This window comes from Pelobates fuscus, chromosome 1, assembly GCF_036172605.1.
Source record: "Pelobates fuscus isolate aPelFus1 chromosome 1, aPelFus1.pri, whole genome shotgun sequence".
Classification (NCBI taxonomy): Eukaryota; Metazoa; Chordata; class Amphibia; order Anura; family Pelobatidae; genus Pelobates; species Pelobates fuscus.
Window position 1 is genome coordinate 7,843,389 of NC_086317.1, and position 17,744 is coordinate 7,861,132.

At 44.0% G+C, this 17,744-nt stretch overlaps 1 protein-coding gene across 2 annotated transcripts in view; it reads right to left on the reverse strand.

Moving 5' to 3' along the window:
* Window positions 1-15,354, reverse strand: part of POPDC2 (popeye domain containing 2) — a 55,078-nt gene extending 39,724 nt beyond the window's left edge. The window contains exons 1-3 of one of the 2 annotated variants that reach the window (XM_063446108.1): window positions 13,756-15,347; window positions 5,120-5,638; window positions 2,879-2,987 (exon numbers count right to left, since the gene is read on the reverse strand). In XM_063446108.1, the coding sequence (XP_063302178.1) occupies window positions 2,879-2,987; window positions 5,120-5,610 (600 nt within the window). In that variant the 5' untranslated portion in view covers window positions 5,611-5,638; window positions 13,756-15,347. Of the gene's footprint in view, window positions 1-2,878; window positions 2,988-5,119; window positions 5,639-13,755 lie in introns of both variants that reach the window. The other variant, XM_063446104.1, reaches the window with a different exon arrangement.
* Window positions 15,355-17,744: the final 2,390 nt, after the last annotated feature.

Below are 17,744 nucleotides of genomic sequence, written 5' to 3' on the forward strand. Positions count from 1 at the left end.
GTTTTACAGCAAGGACAGTGAAGATGGAAATTCTCTGCCTATAGAGGTTGTTTTATCAGACTTTCCAGCTGTTTGGATTTTCTGGAGGAGAAATCTGAGCTATTTAAGAGGCTGAGCGTGACGGAGCGGAGTCTTGTGTCAGCTGTATTACTCTGTAACTCTGTTAATCTCATTGTAATGTCACGTTAAGAGAGAGAGCAAGGGCTGGGGACGGACACAGTAATGAAAATAACTTGTAGTACAGACAGCAGAGATCAGCAATGCAGATCTGGAATTATTCCCATAACTAAACTAAGCAAGAGCCGCAAGGTGAAGGAAAAAGGAAATGCCACATAGCTATCATTAGCCACATAATCAGCCGTCAGTCAGTGAGCGTAGTGTCGGGAGATGGGAAACAGAATGGAATTAGAGTGTAGGTCATGGGAAGGGTAAGATAATGGCTGGAAGGAGGAAAGTTTCATAAAACCGAATGAATTTACTGGAGACTAAAACTGGGAAGGAAAGGGGACAGAATCTGCGGATGCAGTGTGTGATGGGAGTGGAATCTGCGGATGCACTGTGTGATGGGAGTGGAATCTGCGGATGCACTGTGTGATGGGAGTGGAATCTGCGGATGCACTGTGTGATGGGAGTGGAATCTGCGGATGCAGTGTGTGATGGGAGTGGAATCTGCGGATGCAGTGTGTGATGGGAATAGAATCTGCAGGATGCAGTGTGTGATGGGAGTGGAATATGCGGATGCAGTGTGTGATGGGAGTGGAATCTGCGGATGCAGTGTGTGATGGGAGTGGAATCTGCGGATGCAGTGTGTGATGGGAGTAGAATCTGCGGATGCAGTGTGTGATGGGAATAGAATCTGCGGATGCAGTGTGTGATGGGAGTGGAATCTGCGGATGCAGTGTGTGATGGGAGTGGAATCCGTGGATGCAGTGTGTGACGGGAGTGGAATCTGCGGATGCAGTGTGTGACGGGAGTGGAATCTGCGGATGCAGTGTGTGACGGGAGTGGAATCTGCGGATGCAGTGTGTGATGGGAGTGGAATCTGCGGATGCAGTGTGTGATGGGAGTGGAATCTGCGGATGCAGTGTGTGATGGGAGTGGAATCTGCGCATGCAGTGTGTGATGGGAGTGGAATCTGCGCATGCAGTGTGTGATGGGAGTGGAATCTGCGCATGCAGTGTGTGATGGGAGTGGAATCCGTGGATGCAGTGTGTGACGGGAGTGGAATCTGCGGATGCAGTGTGTGACGGGAGTGGAATCTGCGGATGCAGTGTGTGACGGGAGTGGAATCTGCGGATGCAGTGTGTGACGGGAGTGGAATCTGCGGATGCAGTGTGTGATGGGAGTGGAATCTGCGGATGCAGTGTGTAATGGGAGTGGAATCTGCGGATGCAGTGTGTGATGGGAGTGGAATCTGCGGATGCAGTGTGTGATGGGAGTGGAATCTGCGCATGCAGTGTGTGATGGGAGTGGAATCCGTGGATGCAGTGTGTGATGGGAGTGGAATCTGCGGATGCAGTGTTTGATGGGAGTGGAATCTGCGGATGCAGTGTGTAATGGGAGTGGAGTCTGCGGATGCAGTGTGTGATGGGAGTAGAAGCACAGGAGGCTGACACGCCTGGTTTTCGGGTGTCCACTCACTTTATGGGCAGGTCCACCTCTTGTCATCTCCCCCTTATCACTGGCCCATTTTGGTTGATCTCTCTCCCCCTCTCTCACTCTCCCTTTCTCTCTCTCCCTCTCTCAGACTGGGGTCTAGTGATTGTAGACTGTATTTCAGCAGGCATATTGTGTGATATTTAAAAACAATAAAAAAGGCTGGGCACACAAAATAAAGTCCAATTAAAAGGAAAGGAAAGAGTCCAACTGTTTTATCCTTACAAGTGTCCTTGGTTGATGAGGTCTTCTACTATTGTAGTGGTTCCACTTATTATGAAAGATAAAAAGAGAAAGAAGGACGACCAATGGTGCAGTATGTAAAATTCAAATGTAGACGTAAAAAGTAATAGTATAAAACTCACATTTGTCAGAGCTAATGTCCAGCTCTGGAGTGAAGTGCATACAACGGTTTAATCCCCGCTTATGGGATTTAAAGCAGGTTCCTCTCCGTGAATGGTATCCAATTCTCGGGATAAAAGAAACAGCCAATAGTGCTCACTGTATGGCAATATTGATAAAATAATAAAATAATGTACTTACAAAGTAAGAGAAGACCCACTGCTCTATGATGACAGCTTGGGTGGATTGATCCCCACCTACGGATTTCTTTAAGTGCAGGAAACTTCCAGGAACTTTCAAGGTTTCTTATAAAACCAATAAAATAACAATAAAAGGCCAGGGTAAAAAATAAAGGTTATGTGTCTATAAAAAAGATAATTGGCACAAACAAATGACCAAAAATGCTTTAATATATATAAAAACAATATTTAGATTTCCATAACGCGTTTCGTCACAAAAGGACTTTTTCAAATGGAGTAACATGTAATACCTGGCACATAGATGTTATATAAGAACATAATTAATTGAATTTTGGCGCCAAAGCTCTGACAAATGTGAGTTTTATACTATTACTTTTTACGTCTACATTTGAATTTTACATACTACACCATTGGTTGTCCTTCTTTCTCTTTGTATCTTTCATAATAAGTGGAACCACTACAATAGTAGAAGACCTCATCAACCAAGGACACTTGTAAGGATAAAACAGTTGGACTCTTTCCTTTCCTTTTAATTGGACTTTATTTTGTGTGCGCAGCCTTTTTTATTGTTTTTATTTGTCTTAATCTAAAGGGTTTGAGGGATTCCCTTTTTTAAGGTTGCTGCCTAATAGTTATTTAGCGCTGTCTCATTCTTCTTTTTATATATTGTGTGATATTACCTGGAATGTCCCTTCTTCAGAGGGGCGCAGAGATTCCCATTCCGGAGAGTCCAGGAACTGGTATGGGAAAATATAATGCAGGAACTGCCCATCCAGACTCACCTTCACCCTGGGTAAAACACAAACACAGTTACATGTCATTAGCCTTTGAATATTTCTAGCCACACGGCTGCGTGACCTGAGGACGGGATCGCTTTGTCTCCATTGAACAGGTAAGTATTGTGACAAAAAGGAACTCATTGATTGTTCTGGTGCTGAAGGTTGGGCTATTGCCCCGAAACCCAGCATAAAATAAAGTTACTCAGACTCAGGGTTCAGTGATCTATTTTATTGATCCGAGTCACGATGGATGGACCCACCAACATTTCAATACTCTATATGGTAGTAATGAGATTCTTTAATAACCTCACTACTCAAACAACTAGGAAAATGGAAAGGATTGTGTTAGAATGTATACCTCTATTACATATATAATAGAAATATATAATGGGGCATCGGAGAGGTGGGCAGGCCTTAATATTGCTGTCCTAATATATATATATATATATTTTTAATATCTATTTAATTAGCTGCTTCTCATAAAAGAACATAGAGGACATGCATTTCTCTGGCCTCCACACATTGTTTAATAAACATAGAATAGTTATAAAAAACTCACATAGACTGTGTTAGAACTATGGACTAAAAGTCAGTGAAATTTAACAATGGGTGTCACTCTCTGTGAAATATCCTGACACTTCCTGTGACCAGTCAGTCGGGGTTCCCATGCACAAGTAAATCTATGATGGATCCTTAGGTCTCATGGGATCTTCTATAGACCCCTGTTTTATAGTTTAGCACATGCGCAAGGGTAGATGAAGGTGCCAGATGATGAATAGACAGATGAAGAAGGTCATGGAGACAGTGAGAACGGAGAGGTTGGGGCAATAAAATCTCCTTTATTGCTAACCTTGCCCAGAATCACCATTCAAGGGGACATGTGTACGTGGAAGGGTCTTGTCATTGTTTGCGGTTGAGAGTGCCTTTTAAAGCATTAAACAACTCCCACAACTACACAACAAGTCATTTGGTCGCCATAAAATTCTCAGAATAGTTTCACAGTCCTCCATGTTTTATTAGGGCCTAAACATTGAAATTCATTTTGAATCCCCAACAATTCACATCTCAGAGAAGTCCTTGGATCCTTCAGACCCCTATCAAGACTGGATGGTATTCCAGCACCCATGACTCTAGAAGGCTTTCTATGACATGAGTTTCCACCATTATTCTTTCAATGAGCTGCACGTGAAACCTAAAAAAATTATATTCTCATATTACCCTTCGGTTTATCATCTTCTGACCTCAAATCATGTCCATATGTTATCCAAATGCTTCATTCGCCAGTTTTATTTAATTTCCTAATGCATGTCCGTGTGTCACCTCTATCCCGAGTCTAACCAAGGTAGAAATGCACAATATTGAAACCTTACATTGTATGTACGGACACATATTAATTTTTGAAGCTCATCTTTAAATTTGCTATTTCTGCAATCCTTGTCTCAAGTATTTAAATACCCTGTCACTAGAGTCATCAATAAAGTAGGTATTTGTTCTATTGAGATGTCTTCTAAAATGGCAAACATTCTGATTGGTCACTGTGGCAGAACCTCTGTTCGTGTGTTTTCCTGTAGTATCTGTACGGTACCCTGCTCCCTGTTGCCATGAAGGGAATTCATTCACCTCCTGAACGGGGACAACCCCCACTACCACGATTAGAATGTTAGGTTAGAATGTTCACAACTCACAAGTGTGAAAACTGCAAACTGCAAGGGAAGCAATTAATGAGTGCTTCCCTGGGTGGCCGCCGTTCGTACAGGTGAACGCCGCCAGGGGGAGCATTCGCGGAATGTTTCCCGCCTCATTTGGGACCTCATCGGTGCCCTATTAGAACGTTCACACCAATTAATCAGACTGCTCCCACTCGCAATATAGGTGTGAAACCGCAAGGGAAGTAATTAATGGGGGGGAGGGCGAATGGGTCTTGTATTTTACGTGGTTCCTGGCCGGCTGAAGGAAGGGAATTAGCAGAGGTAACGGTCAGGTTACCCAGTGTCCGCTACAGTCACTCCCTCTGCTTTACCACATGAGCTGTGAAGCTTTAAATGAGAATAATTGAAGTGTTTTACCAGGAAGGATAAAGTAAGAACTCTCTTGTTTTCTTTTGAATAGCGGTTATAAAATTACAGCAGTTATGGAACTCACCTGCCGGAGATGAGAAGAGACAGGCGGTCAATAGGTGTCTTCCCCTCTAGAGCGTAACTCTGGTCAGTGCTTAGTGTCTGGATTTGCATGCCGCTGCATTGTGCGATCTCTTTGAAGACATCAATGGGAACTTGCAGGGGATGATACAAGGTCTGGTACAAGCAGTCGTAGTCCTCCCCATAGGATTCCTTACGTAACCTGTATAGGAGGTGGGAGACCTGAACAATGCAGGCAAACGTCAGCAGAAGGTTCCATACAAATATATCTAGGCCACAGGCCAGCAGCCAGCCCCACATTGTTGTACACAAACAGCCCAGAGCCATCAGTAGGAAGATGAAGATGCAACCGAAGATGCCGCTTCCTCCCATGTACGCCAGCAGAAAGATGAAACATGCCAGGTGGTATAGGGCCCTCTCCATGATGAGGTTCCAGGCATCGCAGCTGGGCGAGGTGAGGAATATCTGTTCGAGAACCGTAGTGTTACCCGCCATTCCTCCCAGGCTCCCCGATATGTGGTGCCTGATAAATATAATATTACGTTATTATGTAGAATCTGTAAGAATGCATCTTTTTGTTATATAATGGGTTAACTGAATGCACTTTATGTGTCTGGGGTCGAACATTTTTTTTGACAATTTAAAATATTAATACTCTCACTCAGAAACTAAGATTCAGACACTAACAGTCACTCAGACACTAAGAATCAGACACTGACAGTCACTCAGACACTAACAGTCACTCAGACATTAAGAATCAGACACTGACAGTCACTCAGACACAAAGAATCAGACACTAACAGTCACTCAGACACTAAGAATCAGACACTGACAGTCACTCAGACACTAACAGTCACTCAGACATTAAGAATCAGACACTCACAGTCACTCAGACACTAACATTCAGACACTAACAGTCACTCAGACACTAAGAATCAGACACTGACAGTCACTCAGACACTAAGAATCAGACACTGACAGTCACTCAGACACAAAGAATCAGACACTAACAGTCACTCAGACACTAACAGTCACTCAGACATTAAGAATCAGACACTCACAGTCACTCAGACACTAACATTCAGACACTAACAGTCACTCAGACACTAGGAATCAGACACTGACAGTCACTCAGACACTAAGAATCAGACACTGACAGTCACTCAGACACAAAGAATCAGACACTAACAGTCACTCAGACACTAAGAATCAGACACTAACAGTCACTCAGACACTAAGAATCAGACACTAACAGTCACTCAGACACTAAGAATCAGACACTAACAGTCACTCAGACACTAGGAATCAGACACTGACAGTCACTCAGACACAAAGAATCAGACACTAACAGTCACTCAGACACTAAGAATCAGACACTAACAGTCACTCAGACACTAGGAATCAGACACTGACAGTCACTCAGACACTAAGAATCAGACACTGACAGTCACTCAGACACAAAGAATCAGACACTAACAGTCACTCAGACACTAACATTCAGACACTAACAGTCACTCAGACACTAAGAATCAGACACGAACAGTCACTCAGACACTAAGAATCAGACACTGACAGTCACTCAGACACAAAGAATCAGACACTAACAGTCACTCAGACACTAAGAATCAGACACTAACAGTCACTCAGACACTAACAGTCCCTCAGACACTAAGAATCAGACACTGACAGTCATTCAGACACTGACAGTCACTCAGACACTAAGAATCAGACACTGACAGTCACTCAGACACTAAGAATCAGACACTGACAGTCACACAGACACTAAGAATCAGACACTGACAGTCACTCAGACACTAACAGTCACTCAGACACTGACAGTCACTCAGACACTAGGAATCAGACACTGACAGTCACTCAGACACTAAGAATCAGACACTGACAGTCACTCAGACACTAAGAATCAGACACTGACAGTCACTCAGACACTAAGAATCAGACACTGACAGTCACTCAGACACTAAGAATCAGACACTGACAGTCACTCAGACACTAAGAATCAGACACTGACAGTCACTCAGACACTAAGAATCAGACACTGACAGTCACTCAGACACAAAGAATCAGACACTAACAGTCACTCAGACACTAACAGTCACTCAGACACTAAGAATCAGACACTGACAGTCACTCAGACACTAAGATTCAGACACTAACAGTCACACAGACACTAAGAATCAGACACTGACAGTCACTCAGAAACTAAGATTCAGACACTAACAGTCACACAGACACTAAGAATCAGACACTGACAATCACTCAGACACTGACAGTCACTCAGACACTAACAGTCACTCAGACACTAAGAATCAGACACTCACAGTCACTCAGACACTAAGAATCAGACACTCACAGTCACTCAGACACTAACATTCAGACACTAACAGTCACTCAGACACTAAGAATCAGACACTAACAGTCACTCAGACACTAAGAATCAGACACTAACAGTCACTCAGACACTAAGAATCAGACACTAACAGTCACTCAGACACAAAGAATCAGACACTAACAGTCACTCAGACACTAGGAATCAGACACTGACAGTCACTCAGACACTAAGATTCAGACACTGACAGTCACTCAGACACTAAGATTCAGACACTAACAGTCACTCAGACACCAACAAGCACTCCGACACTAAGAATCAAACACTAACAGTCACTCAGACACTAGGAATCAGACACTGACAGTCACTCAGACACTAACATTCAGACACTAACAGTTACTCAGACACTGACAGTCACTCAGACACTAACATTCAGACACTAATAGTCACTCAGACACTAACATTCAGACACTGAGAATCAGACACTGACAGTCACTCAGACACTAAGAATCAGACACTGACAGTCACTCAGACACTAACATTCAGACACTGACAGTCACTCAGACACTAACATTCAGACACTGACAGTCACTCAGACACTAACAGTCACTGACAGTCATTCAGACACTGACAGTCACTCAGACACTAACAGTCACTCAGACACTGACAGTCACCCTAAACAAAACACGCAGTCATAAAATACACACGTTTTCTTTATGTTTATGTTTAAATAGAGTGTCCTTAAAAGAGTAGAAATAGTGAGACATTGTATTTATTTGCATTTTAGAGACTGTGATTGCAAGCTATCTATATCCCATGCCCAAATTTTAAAACACGTATATTTTATACAATATTGACTATGATACCCAGGATCCTCTGCCGGCTGCAAGTCTGAAATAGCACACACCCCAACCTTCTACCCCATTGGGATTATTCCTTGTTTCCCTTTGCTATACTGATTGGTAATGTATGGGAGGAATATCTCACATCACGTGATAAACATAACAATATGGCACTTGACATGTCCCACAAGACCTCTCATGAGCCAGAATACAGCATGTGTGAGAGAGTGCATTGTGAGAGAGTACAGTGAGAGTGCAGTGTGAGAGAGTGCAGCAAGAGTGCAGTGTGAGAGAGTGCAGCAAGAGTGCTGTGTGAGAGAGTACAGCGAGAGTGCTGTGTGAGAGAGTGCAGCGAGAGTGCTGTGTGAGAGAGTGCAGCGAGAGTGCTGTGTGAGAGAGTGCAGCAAGAGTGTTGTGTGAGAGAGTGCAGCGAGAGTGCTGTGTGAGAGAGTGCAGCGAGAGTGCTGTGTGAGAGAGTGCAGCGAGAGTGCTGTGTGAGAGAGTGCAGCGAGAGTGCAGTGTGAGAGAGTACAGCGAGAGTGCAGTGTCAGAGAGTACAGCGAGAGTGCAGCGTGAGAGAGTGCAGCATGAGAGAGTACAGCGAGAGTGCAGCGTGAGAGAGTGCAGCATGAGAGAGTACAGCGAGAGTGCAATGTGAGAAAGTATAGCGAGAAAACAGCATGAGAGAGTGCAGCAAAAGTGCTGTGAGAGAGAGTACAGCGAGAGTGCAGTGTGAGAGAGTACAGCGAGAGAGTGCAGTGCAATGTGAGAGAGTACAGTAAGAGAGTACAGCGAGAGAGTGCAGCAAAAGTGCTGTGAGAGAGAGTACAGCGAGAGTGCAATGTGAGAGAGTACAGCGAGAGAGTGCAGTTAGAAAGAAAGAAAATGGAGGCTCCCACAAAGGAAAGCGTCAGATAAATAAATCTCCCCCCGGCGTTACCCCTGGTCGCCGCACACCAAGCTGGGTATTTTTCGTATTTGGAAATTATGACAGAAACTATAAATTAACTTGCTAGAAGAATGCAAATAAGATGCAAATATTCCTTCACAGCAAATTGTGCGGAATTCTACGTGAATTAGACATTTTAGCCAAAAAAATAATTAGCCAAACTAGAAATGTTGCAAAATATTTCCATTTTTTCCTAAATTTTTTCATTAGTTCTGAATTCATTAAGGGGTGGTTTATTGTCTGAATTCTAAATTTACCAAATTAAAATCTGAGAGGAAAATCCAGGGCGCGGTACGGTTTTACCAAATTAAAATCAGAGAGGAAAATCTAGGGCGCGGTACGGTTTTACCAAATTAAAATCTGAGAGGAAAATCCAGGGCGCGGTACGGTTTTACCAAATTAAAATCTGAGAGGAAAATACAGGGTGCGGTACAGTTTTACCCAATTAAAATCTGAGAGGAAAATCCAGGGCGCGGTACGGTTTTACCAAATTAAAATCTGAGAGGAAAATCCAGGGCGCGGTACGGTAGCGATAGACATAGCTCGGCTGTTCTGGCTGAATTTTACATTTCTGAGTTCATTGAATAAACCCTCCCAGCTCTAGCAATACGTTACGATCTATCATTAGCTTCTAAACCAGGCCGGCCACATACTGACCTCACAGCTGTTAAAGATCTAGGACTGTAGGTCATTTCCCACAATGCACTGCACAATCTACCCAGTCCAACAAACCATATGATACAAGTTAAATACTATCTCAACTAATTATTCCAAGTCACCACAAGATAATACGTTTATGGAGTGCCTCTGTGTCGGACAAACTAGATGTTTTCTGAGGATTGTAAAACTCCCAGTATTTTAAATTAACCAAAACGGACACTGTGACGATCCGAACTTGTATCGTCTGTGAGTTTCCAGCACTAACAGCTCCACTAAATGCTAGGACTCCTCTCTGGTAGCGTACGCAGGATATACTGAGCTGATATCTGGTTACAATATGATATTCTATCCATCCAGCCTTCTGCCAATACCTTTATTAGTAATTACTCTATAGAGGACAATCAATAGCCATATCTTGTGAGACCTCAAGGAAGAGACAACACCAGATACTTCTTGGCAACTCAGACGGACTCCATTTATTGTATCCACATCCAACCATCAAAGATCACAGCATTCAGTAAAATAAACATCACCAACGGGAATACAGAACAGGTCACACGGAGAGAACTACAAAGCTACTAAGTGATTCCTTACACTAGTTTAACGACAGCCAGAGAGCTCCCTAAACAGCCACAAAGTGATTCCTTACACTAGTTTAACGACAGCCAGAGAGATCCCTAAACAGCCACAAAGTGATTCCTTACACTAGTTTAACGACAGCCAGAGAGCTCCCTAAACAGCCACAAAGTGATTCCTTACACTAGTTTAACGACAGCCAGAGAGTTCCCTAAACAGCCACAAAGTGATTCCTTACACTAGTTTAACGACAGCCAGAGAGTTCCCTAAACAGCCACAAAGTGATTCCTTACACTAGTTTAACGACAGCCAGAGAGTTACCTAAACAGCCACAAAGTGATTCCTTACACTAGTTTAACGACAGAGAGTTCCCTAAACAGCCACAAAGTGATTCCTTACACTAGTTTAACGACAGCCAGAGAGTTCCCTAAACAGCCACAAAGTGATTCCTTACACTAGTTTAACGACAGCCAGAGAGCTCCCTAAACAGCCACAAAGTGATTCCTTACACTAGTTTAACGACAGACAGAGAGTTCCCTAAACAGCCACAAAGTGATTCCTTACACTAGTTTAACGACAGCCAGAGAGTTACCTAAACAGCCACAAAGTGATTCCTTACACTAGTTTAACGACAGCCAGAGAGCTCCCTAAACAGCCACAAAGTGATTCCTTACACTAGTTTAACGACAGACAGAGAGTTCCCTAAACAGCCACAAAGTGATTCCTTACACTAGTTTAACGACAGCCAGAGAGTTCCCTAAACAGACACAAAGTGATTCCTTACACTAGTTTAACGACAGCCAGAGAGCTCCCTAAACAGCCACAAAGTGATTCCTTACACTAGTTTAACGACAGACAGAGAGATCCCTAAACAGACACAAAGTGATTCCTTACACTAGTTTAACGACAGCCAGAGAGTTCCCTAAACAGACACAAAGTGATTCCTTACACTAGTTTAACGACAGCCAGAGAGATCCCTAAACAGCCACAAAGTGATTCCTTACACTAGTTTAACGACAGACAGAGAGTTCCCTAAACAGCCACAAAGTGATTCCTTACACTAGTTTAACGACAGCCAGAGAGCTCCCTAAACAGCCACAAAGTGATTCCTTACACTAGTTTAACGACAGCCAGAGAGCTCCCTAAACAGCCACAAAGTGATTCCTTACACTAGTTTAACGACAGCCAGAGAGTTCCCTAAACAGACACAAAGTGATTCCTTACACTAGTTTAACGACAGCCAGAGAGTTCCCTAAACAGACACAAAGTGATTCCTTACACTAGTTTAACGACAGCCAGAGAGATCCCTAAACAGCCACAAAGTGATTCCTTACACTAGTTTAACGACAGACAGAGCGTTCCCTAAACAGCCACAAAGTGATTCCTTACACTAGTTTAACGACAGCCAGAGAGTTCCCTAAACAGCCACAAAGTGATTCCTTACACTAGTTTAACAACAGCCAGAGAGTTCCCTAAACAGCCACAAAGTGATTCCTTACACTAGTTTAACGACAGCCAGAGAGATCCCTAAACAGCCACAAAGTGATTCCGTACACTAGTTTAACGACAGACAGAGAGCTCCCTAAACAGCCACAAAGTGATTCCTTACACTAGTTTAACGACAGCCAGAGAGTTCCCTAAACAGCCACAAAGTGATTCCTTACACTAGTTTAGCGACAGCCAGAGAGTTCCCTAAACAGCCACAAAGTGATTCCTTACACTAGTTTAACGACAGCCAGAGAGTTCCCTAAACAGCCACAAAGTGATTCCGTACACTAGTTTAACGACAGACAGAGAGCTCCCTAAACAGCCACAAAGTGATTCCTTACACTAGTTTAACGACAGACAGAGAGTTCCCTAAACAGCCACAAAGTGATTCCTTACACTAGTTTAACGACAGCCAGAGAGTTCCCTAAACAGCCACAAAGTGATTCCTTACACTAGTTTAACGACAGCCAGAGAGTTCCCTAAACAGACACAAAGTGATTCCTTACACTAGTTTAACGACAGCCAGAGAGTTCCCTAAACAGACACAAAGTGATTCCTTACACTAGTTTAACGACAGCCAGAGAGTTCCCTAAACAGCCACAAAGTGATTCCTTACACTAGTTTAACGACAGCCAGAGAGATCCCTAAACAGCCACAAAGTGATTCCTTACACTAGTTTAACGACAGCCAGAGAGTTCCCTAAACAGCCACAAAGTGATTCCTTACACTAGTTTAATGACAGCCAGAGAGTTCCCTAAACAGCCACAAAGTGATTCCTTACACTAGTTTAACGACAGCCAGAGAGCTCCCTAAACAGCCACAAAGTGATTCCTTACACTAGTTTAACGACAGCCAGAGAGTTCCCTAAACAGACACAAAGTGATTCCTTACACTAGTTTAACGACAGCCAGAGAGTTCCCTAAACAGCCACAAAGTGATTCCTTACACTAGTTTAACGACAGACAGAGAGTTCCCTAAACAGCCACAAAGTGATTCCTTACACTAGTTTAACGACAGCCAGAGAGCTCCCTAAACAGCCACAAAGTGATTCCTTACACTAGTTTAACGACAGCCAGAGAGTTCCCTAAACAGCCACAAAGTGATTCCTTACACTAGTTTAACGACAGCCAGAGAGTTCCCTAAACAGCCACAAAGTGATTCCTTACACTAGTTTAACGACAGACAGAGAGTTCCCTAAACAGCCACAAAGTGATTCCTTACACTAGTTTAACGACAGCCAGAGAGTTCCCTAAACAGCCACAAATTAAAATCTGATCAACAAAGGCCCAGCTGGTTTTATTTGAAAACATTATAGTGAATTGTGCTCCCATGAATATTGATGGAGGAGACTGTTGGTATGAAGCAGTTTGTTAAAGATTACTTGCATTCCTAGTGAGACGAGTCATGACTCCAACATACTCCTATTCTGTGTGACCGTTACTAAGAGCCGGCTTTATGATTGATATCTCCTGGTAAAACAGTTTATAAATAATAAATGACTGCTTAGGTCCTACTCTCTTCACGAGACTTCCTTAACCCCTTAAGGACCAAACTTCTGGAATAAAAGGGAATCATGACATGTCACACATGTCGTGTGTCCTTAAGGGGTTAAGGTGCTAAATGCGATAAAAGTAATATTTAATTTTTTTTGTGTGCATTATATTGCAACTTGTACAGAGTCATTGGTGCAGATATCTTTACTCCTTTCATTGTGTAACTCTGTGGCATGTTAGGGGCTAATTTCTTGCTGACTATTAAGAGTGAATATTAGGTCTTACCTCGGGTGTACAAGCTGGGATGATGGGTATAACAAGCACCCAATTCTTAATTCGAAAGTGCAGGATAACACGTCCTGAAGGCTACTGGTCAACAGTCAGTCCGAGGAGCAACAGGAGCCACTACCCGGGGTTACTCTATGGGGGCCACCAAATGCCACTGAGAGCCCAGCAGGTTTGGATTGGCTTCGGTGAACACTTAGAGGGAGAAGAATAACCGCAAAACAACCGTAAAATGACTCATCCAGCCCAGTAGTTTAGGAAAGGTCCGTCCAACTCTTAAGTTTTAGAAAAGGTTTGTCAAATCCAATGATTCAGAAACAGTCAATGCAGGCCAACGATTCAGGAACAGTCAATGCAGGCCAACGATTCAGGAATGTCTTTATAGACAAGCGATTCAGAAACAGTCCATAAAAGCCAACAATTCAGAACAGTCTGTAGAGACTAAGGATTCAGAACCAGTTTATACACACCAGTGATCCAGAAACAGCCCATACAAGCTGACTATTCAGCAATGGTCTGTCCAGCCCGGTGATTCAGGGATAGTCTGTCCAGTCCAGTGTTTCAGGAACGGTCTATCCAGCCCGGTGATTCAGGAACGGTCTGTCCAGCCCGGTGATTCAGGAACGGTCTATCCAGCCCGGTGATTCAGGAACGGTCTATCCAGCCCGGTGATTCAGGAACGGTCTGTCCAGTCCAGTGTTTCAGGAACGGTCTATCCAGCCCGGTGATTCAGGAACGGTCTATCCAGCCCGGTGATTCAGGAACGGTCTGTCCAGCCCGGTGATTCAGGAACGGTCTATCCAGCCCGGTGATTCAGGAACGGTCTATCCAGCCCGGTGATTCAGGAATGGTCTATCCAGCCCGGTGATTCAGGAACGGTATGTCCAGCCCGGTGATTCAGGAACGGTATGTCCAGCCCGGTGATTCAGGAACGGTCTGTCCAGCCCGGTGATTCAGGAACGGTATGTCCAGCCCGGTGATTCAGGAACGGTCTATCCAGTCCGGTGATTCAGGAACGGTCTATCCAGCCCGGTGATTCAGGAACAGTCTGTCCAGTCTGGTGATTCAGGAACAGTCTGTCCAGTCTGGTGATTCAGGAACAGTCTGTCCAGCCCGGTGATTCAGGAACGGTATGTCCAGCCCGGTGATTCAGGAACGGTATGTCCAGCCCGTTGATTCAGGAACAGTCTGTCCAGTCTGGTGATTCAGGAACAGTCTGTCCAGTCTGGTGATTCAGGAACAATCCTTCCAGCCCAACGCTCCCTGGTTCCCACGTCTCAATCACTCTTGTTAATCTCGTGCCATTCAGTTAGAGTAAGTTACTATGACCCTTCACTCACAGCCAGCAGTGATCCTTACTTGACTTATAAACCTTTTGGTGTCTTGTGTAAGGATATTACAATGACTATGTGTTATGCGTCCTTTGCCGTCTCATTTTTCCTCTTCCCCACTAGCCCTCTCTCTGAAAGTATTTAAATATCTCTACCTGCAAATAGTGATCTGGCCCCCCTTCCCCTCCTAACCCTGTCTTAGCTCTCACTCCTGTGACAAGTGCCTGGCTGCATGCAGGCCCCAACAGTCAGTGAGCGGAATGCGTCCGGCGACAGTTTGAAGTGAGACTACAGCTGGATATCCTTGTTTGGAGCGAAACCCAAGGAGAGTTTGACAGAGAGAGCGCAACACTTGAGATTACAGAACAGACTGCCAGATAGCTGCATTTTAAAGCAGGGAGGGGGCTCACAGACCCCCAGCGATCCATTCCGTGCCAAGCTGACCTGCATTAACCACCTCCCTGCCATAACAGCCTACAGCAACTACTACACTGCCAAATGGGGCTACACTAACCCTTTCACTGCCAAATGGGGCTACACTAACCCTTTCACTGCCAAGTGGGGACTGCACTAACCCTTTCACTGCCAAAGGGGTCTACATTAACTCTTTCACTGCCAAATGAGTCTACACTAACCCTTTTACTGCCAAATGGGGTCTGCACTAACTCTTTCACTGCCAAAGGGGTCTAAACTAACTCTTTCACTGCCAAATGGGTCTACACTAACCTGTTCACTGCCAAATGAGTCTACACTAACCCTTTCACTGCCAAAAGGGTCTGCACTAACCCTTTAACTGCCAAAGGGGTCTACATTAACTTGTTCACTGCCAAATGAGTCTACACTAACCCTTTCACTGCCAAAGGGGGCTGCACTAACCCTTTCACTGCCAAAGGGGGCTGCACTAACCCTTTCACTGCCAAATGGTTCTGCACTAACCCTTTCCCTGCCAAATGGGTCTGCACTAACTCTTTCACTGCCAAATGGGTCTACACTAACCCTTTCACTGCCAAAGGGGTCTGCACTAAGCCTTTCACTGTCAAATGGGGCTACACTAACCCTTTCACTGCCAAATGGGTCTGCACTAAACCTTTCACTGCCAAAGGGGTCTACATTGACTCTTTCACTGCCAAATGAGTCTACACTAACCCTTTTACTGCAAAATGGGGTCTGCACTAACTCTTTCACTGCCAAAGGGGTCTGCACTAACTCTTTCACTGCCAAATGGGTCTACACTAACCTGTTCACTGCCAAACGCGTCTGCCCTAACCCTTTCACTGCCAAAAGGGTCTGCACTAACCCTTTTACTGCCAAATGGGGTCTGCACTAACTCTTTCACTGCCAAATGGGTCTACGCTAACCCTTTCACTGCCAAATGGGTCTACCCTAAACCTTTCAATGCGCTGTAATAATACAATAAGCTGTAATAATGCATTGAATGATAAATGATACAATGAGCTGTAATAATACAATAAGCTGTAATAATCCATTGCATGACAAATAATACGATGAGCTGTAATAACACAATAAGCTGTAATAATGCATTGAATGATAAATAATACGATGAGCTGTAATAATACAATAAGCTGTAATAATGCATTGAATGATAAATAATACGATGAGCTGTAATAATACAATAAGCTGTAATAATGCATTGAATGATAAATAATACAATGAGCTGTGTGATGGAACACTTGTGTTCATACAGGGAGCAGCCCCGTACTTAACCCCCAAAAGGGTATAGAGTGAATCACGTTTATCCTCTGTTTTATTGCTTATCTTTTCACCAAAAGACTTGATCACTACACCTGACTCTCATCACCTACCCCTCCTTGCTAACCATCCGAGAGCGCCTCTCCCAAGGGCCGGCCAATGAGTCCAGAGAGCCTCGAGACTCTAGCGGGACTTGGTCACAATTCTATGGAACCCTGATTCGGCCGCACCTAATTGCATTCCCTGGCCAACTTCCACCTCCATTGTCCCAACCAGCCAGGAGAGCGCTAATTGAAGAGTAGGTACAATAGACTGAGAGGAACAATCGCTTTTCAGTTCACAGGAGCTCCCGATGTTTGACCGGCCAAAGAGACATTTGTCAAGGAATCATTTTCGGCCGGTCAAATGTTTACCCCGGTAGAGATGTCTATTCTTCATGGATCCGAGTGCTATTTTGCCAACTTTGGCGTTCAGATCAGAGGTATCCAGGGACATATGATGTGTTGGTGTTCCTGTTGATCTTCATATGCTTTTGGGGTATTTTTTTGTTGTGCCCTCTGTATCCGGGAGATAATTAGTTTAGCGTGAGCCAACTCAATTATCTCCCAGACACAGAGGAACCAGGGCGGGGTAATTTGGTTTTGAATAGGGACCCCATGCTGGAGGAGAGGAAAGAGAGGGAGGAGACACTGAATGACAGTTCTGCACAGTGTAACCGATCCAGTACCAATCAGGTAACTGATCCAATATCGAACTAGTAACCGATCCAATATGAAATAGTAACCAATCCTGGGCAACTGATCGAGTACCAATAATGGTAACCAATGAAATACCAAATTGGTAACAAATACTGCACCAGCCACCGAATGGATCCAGTACTGGTCCACATGTACAGTATATATTATTCTACTTATATTATATATATAAATGTGAGTGTGGGAGTGTGCA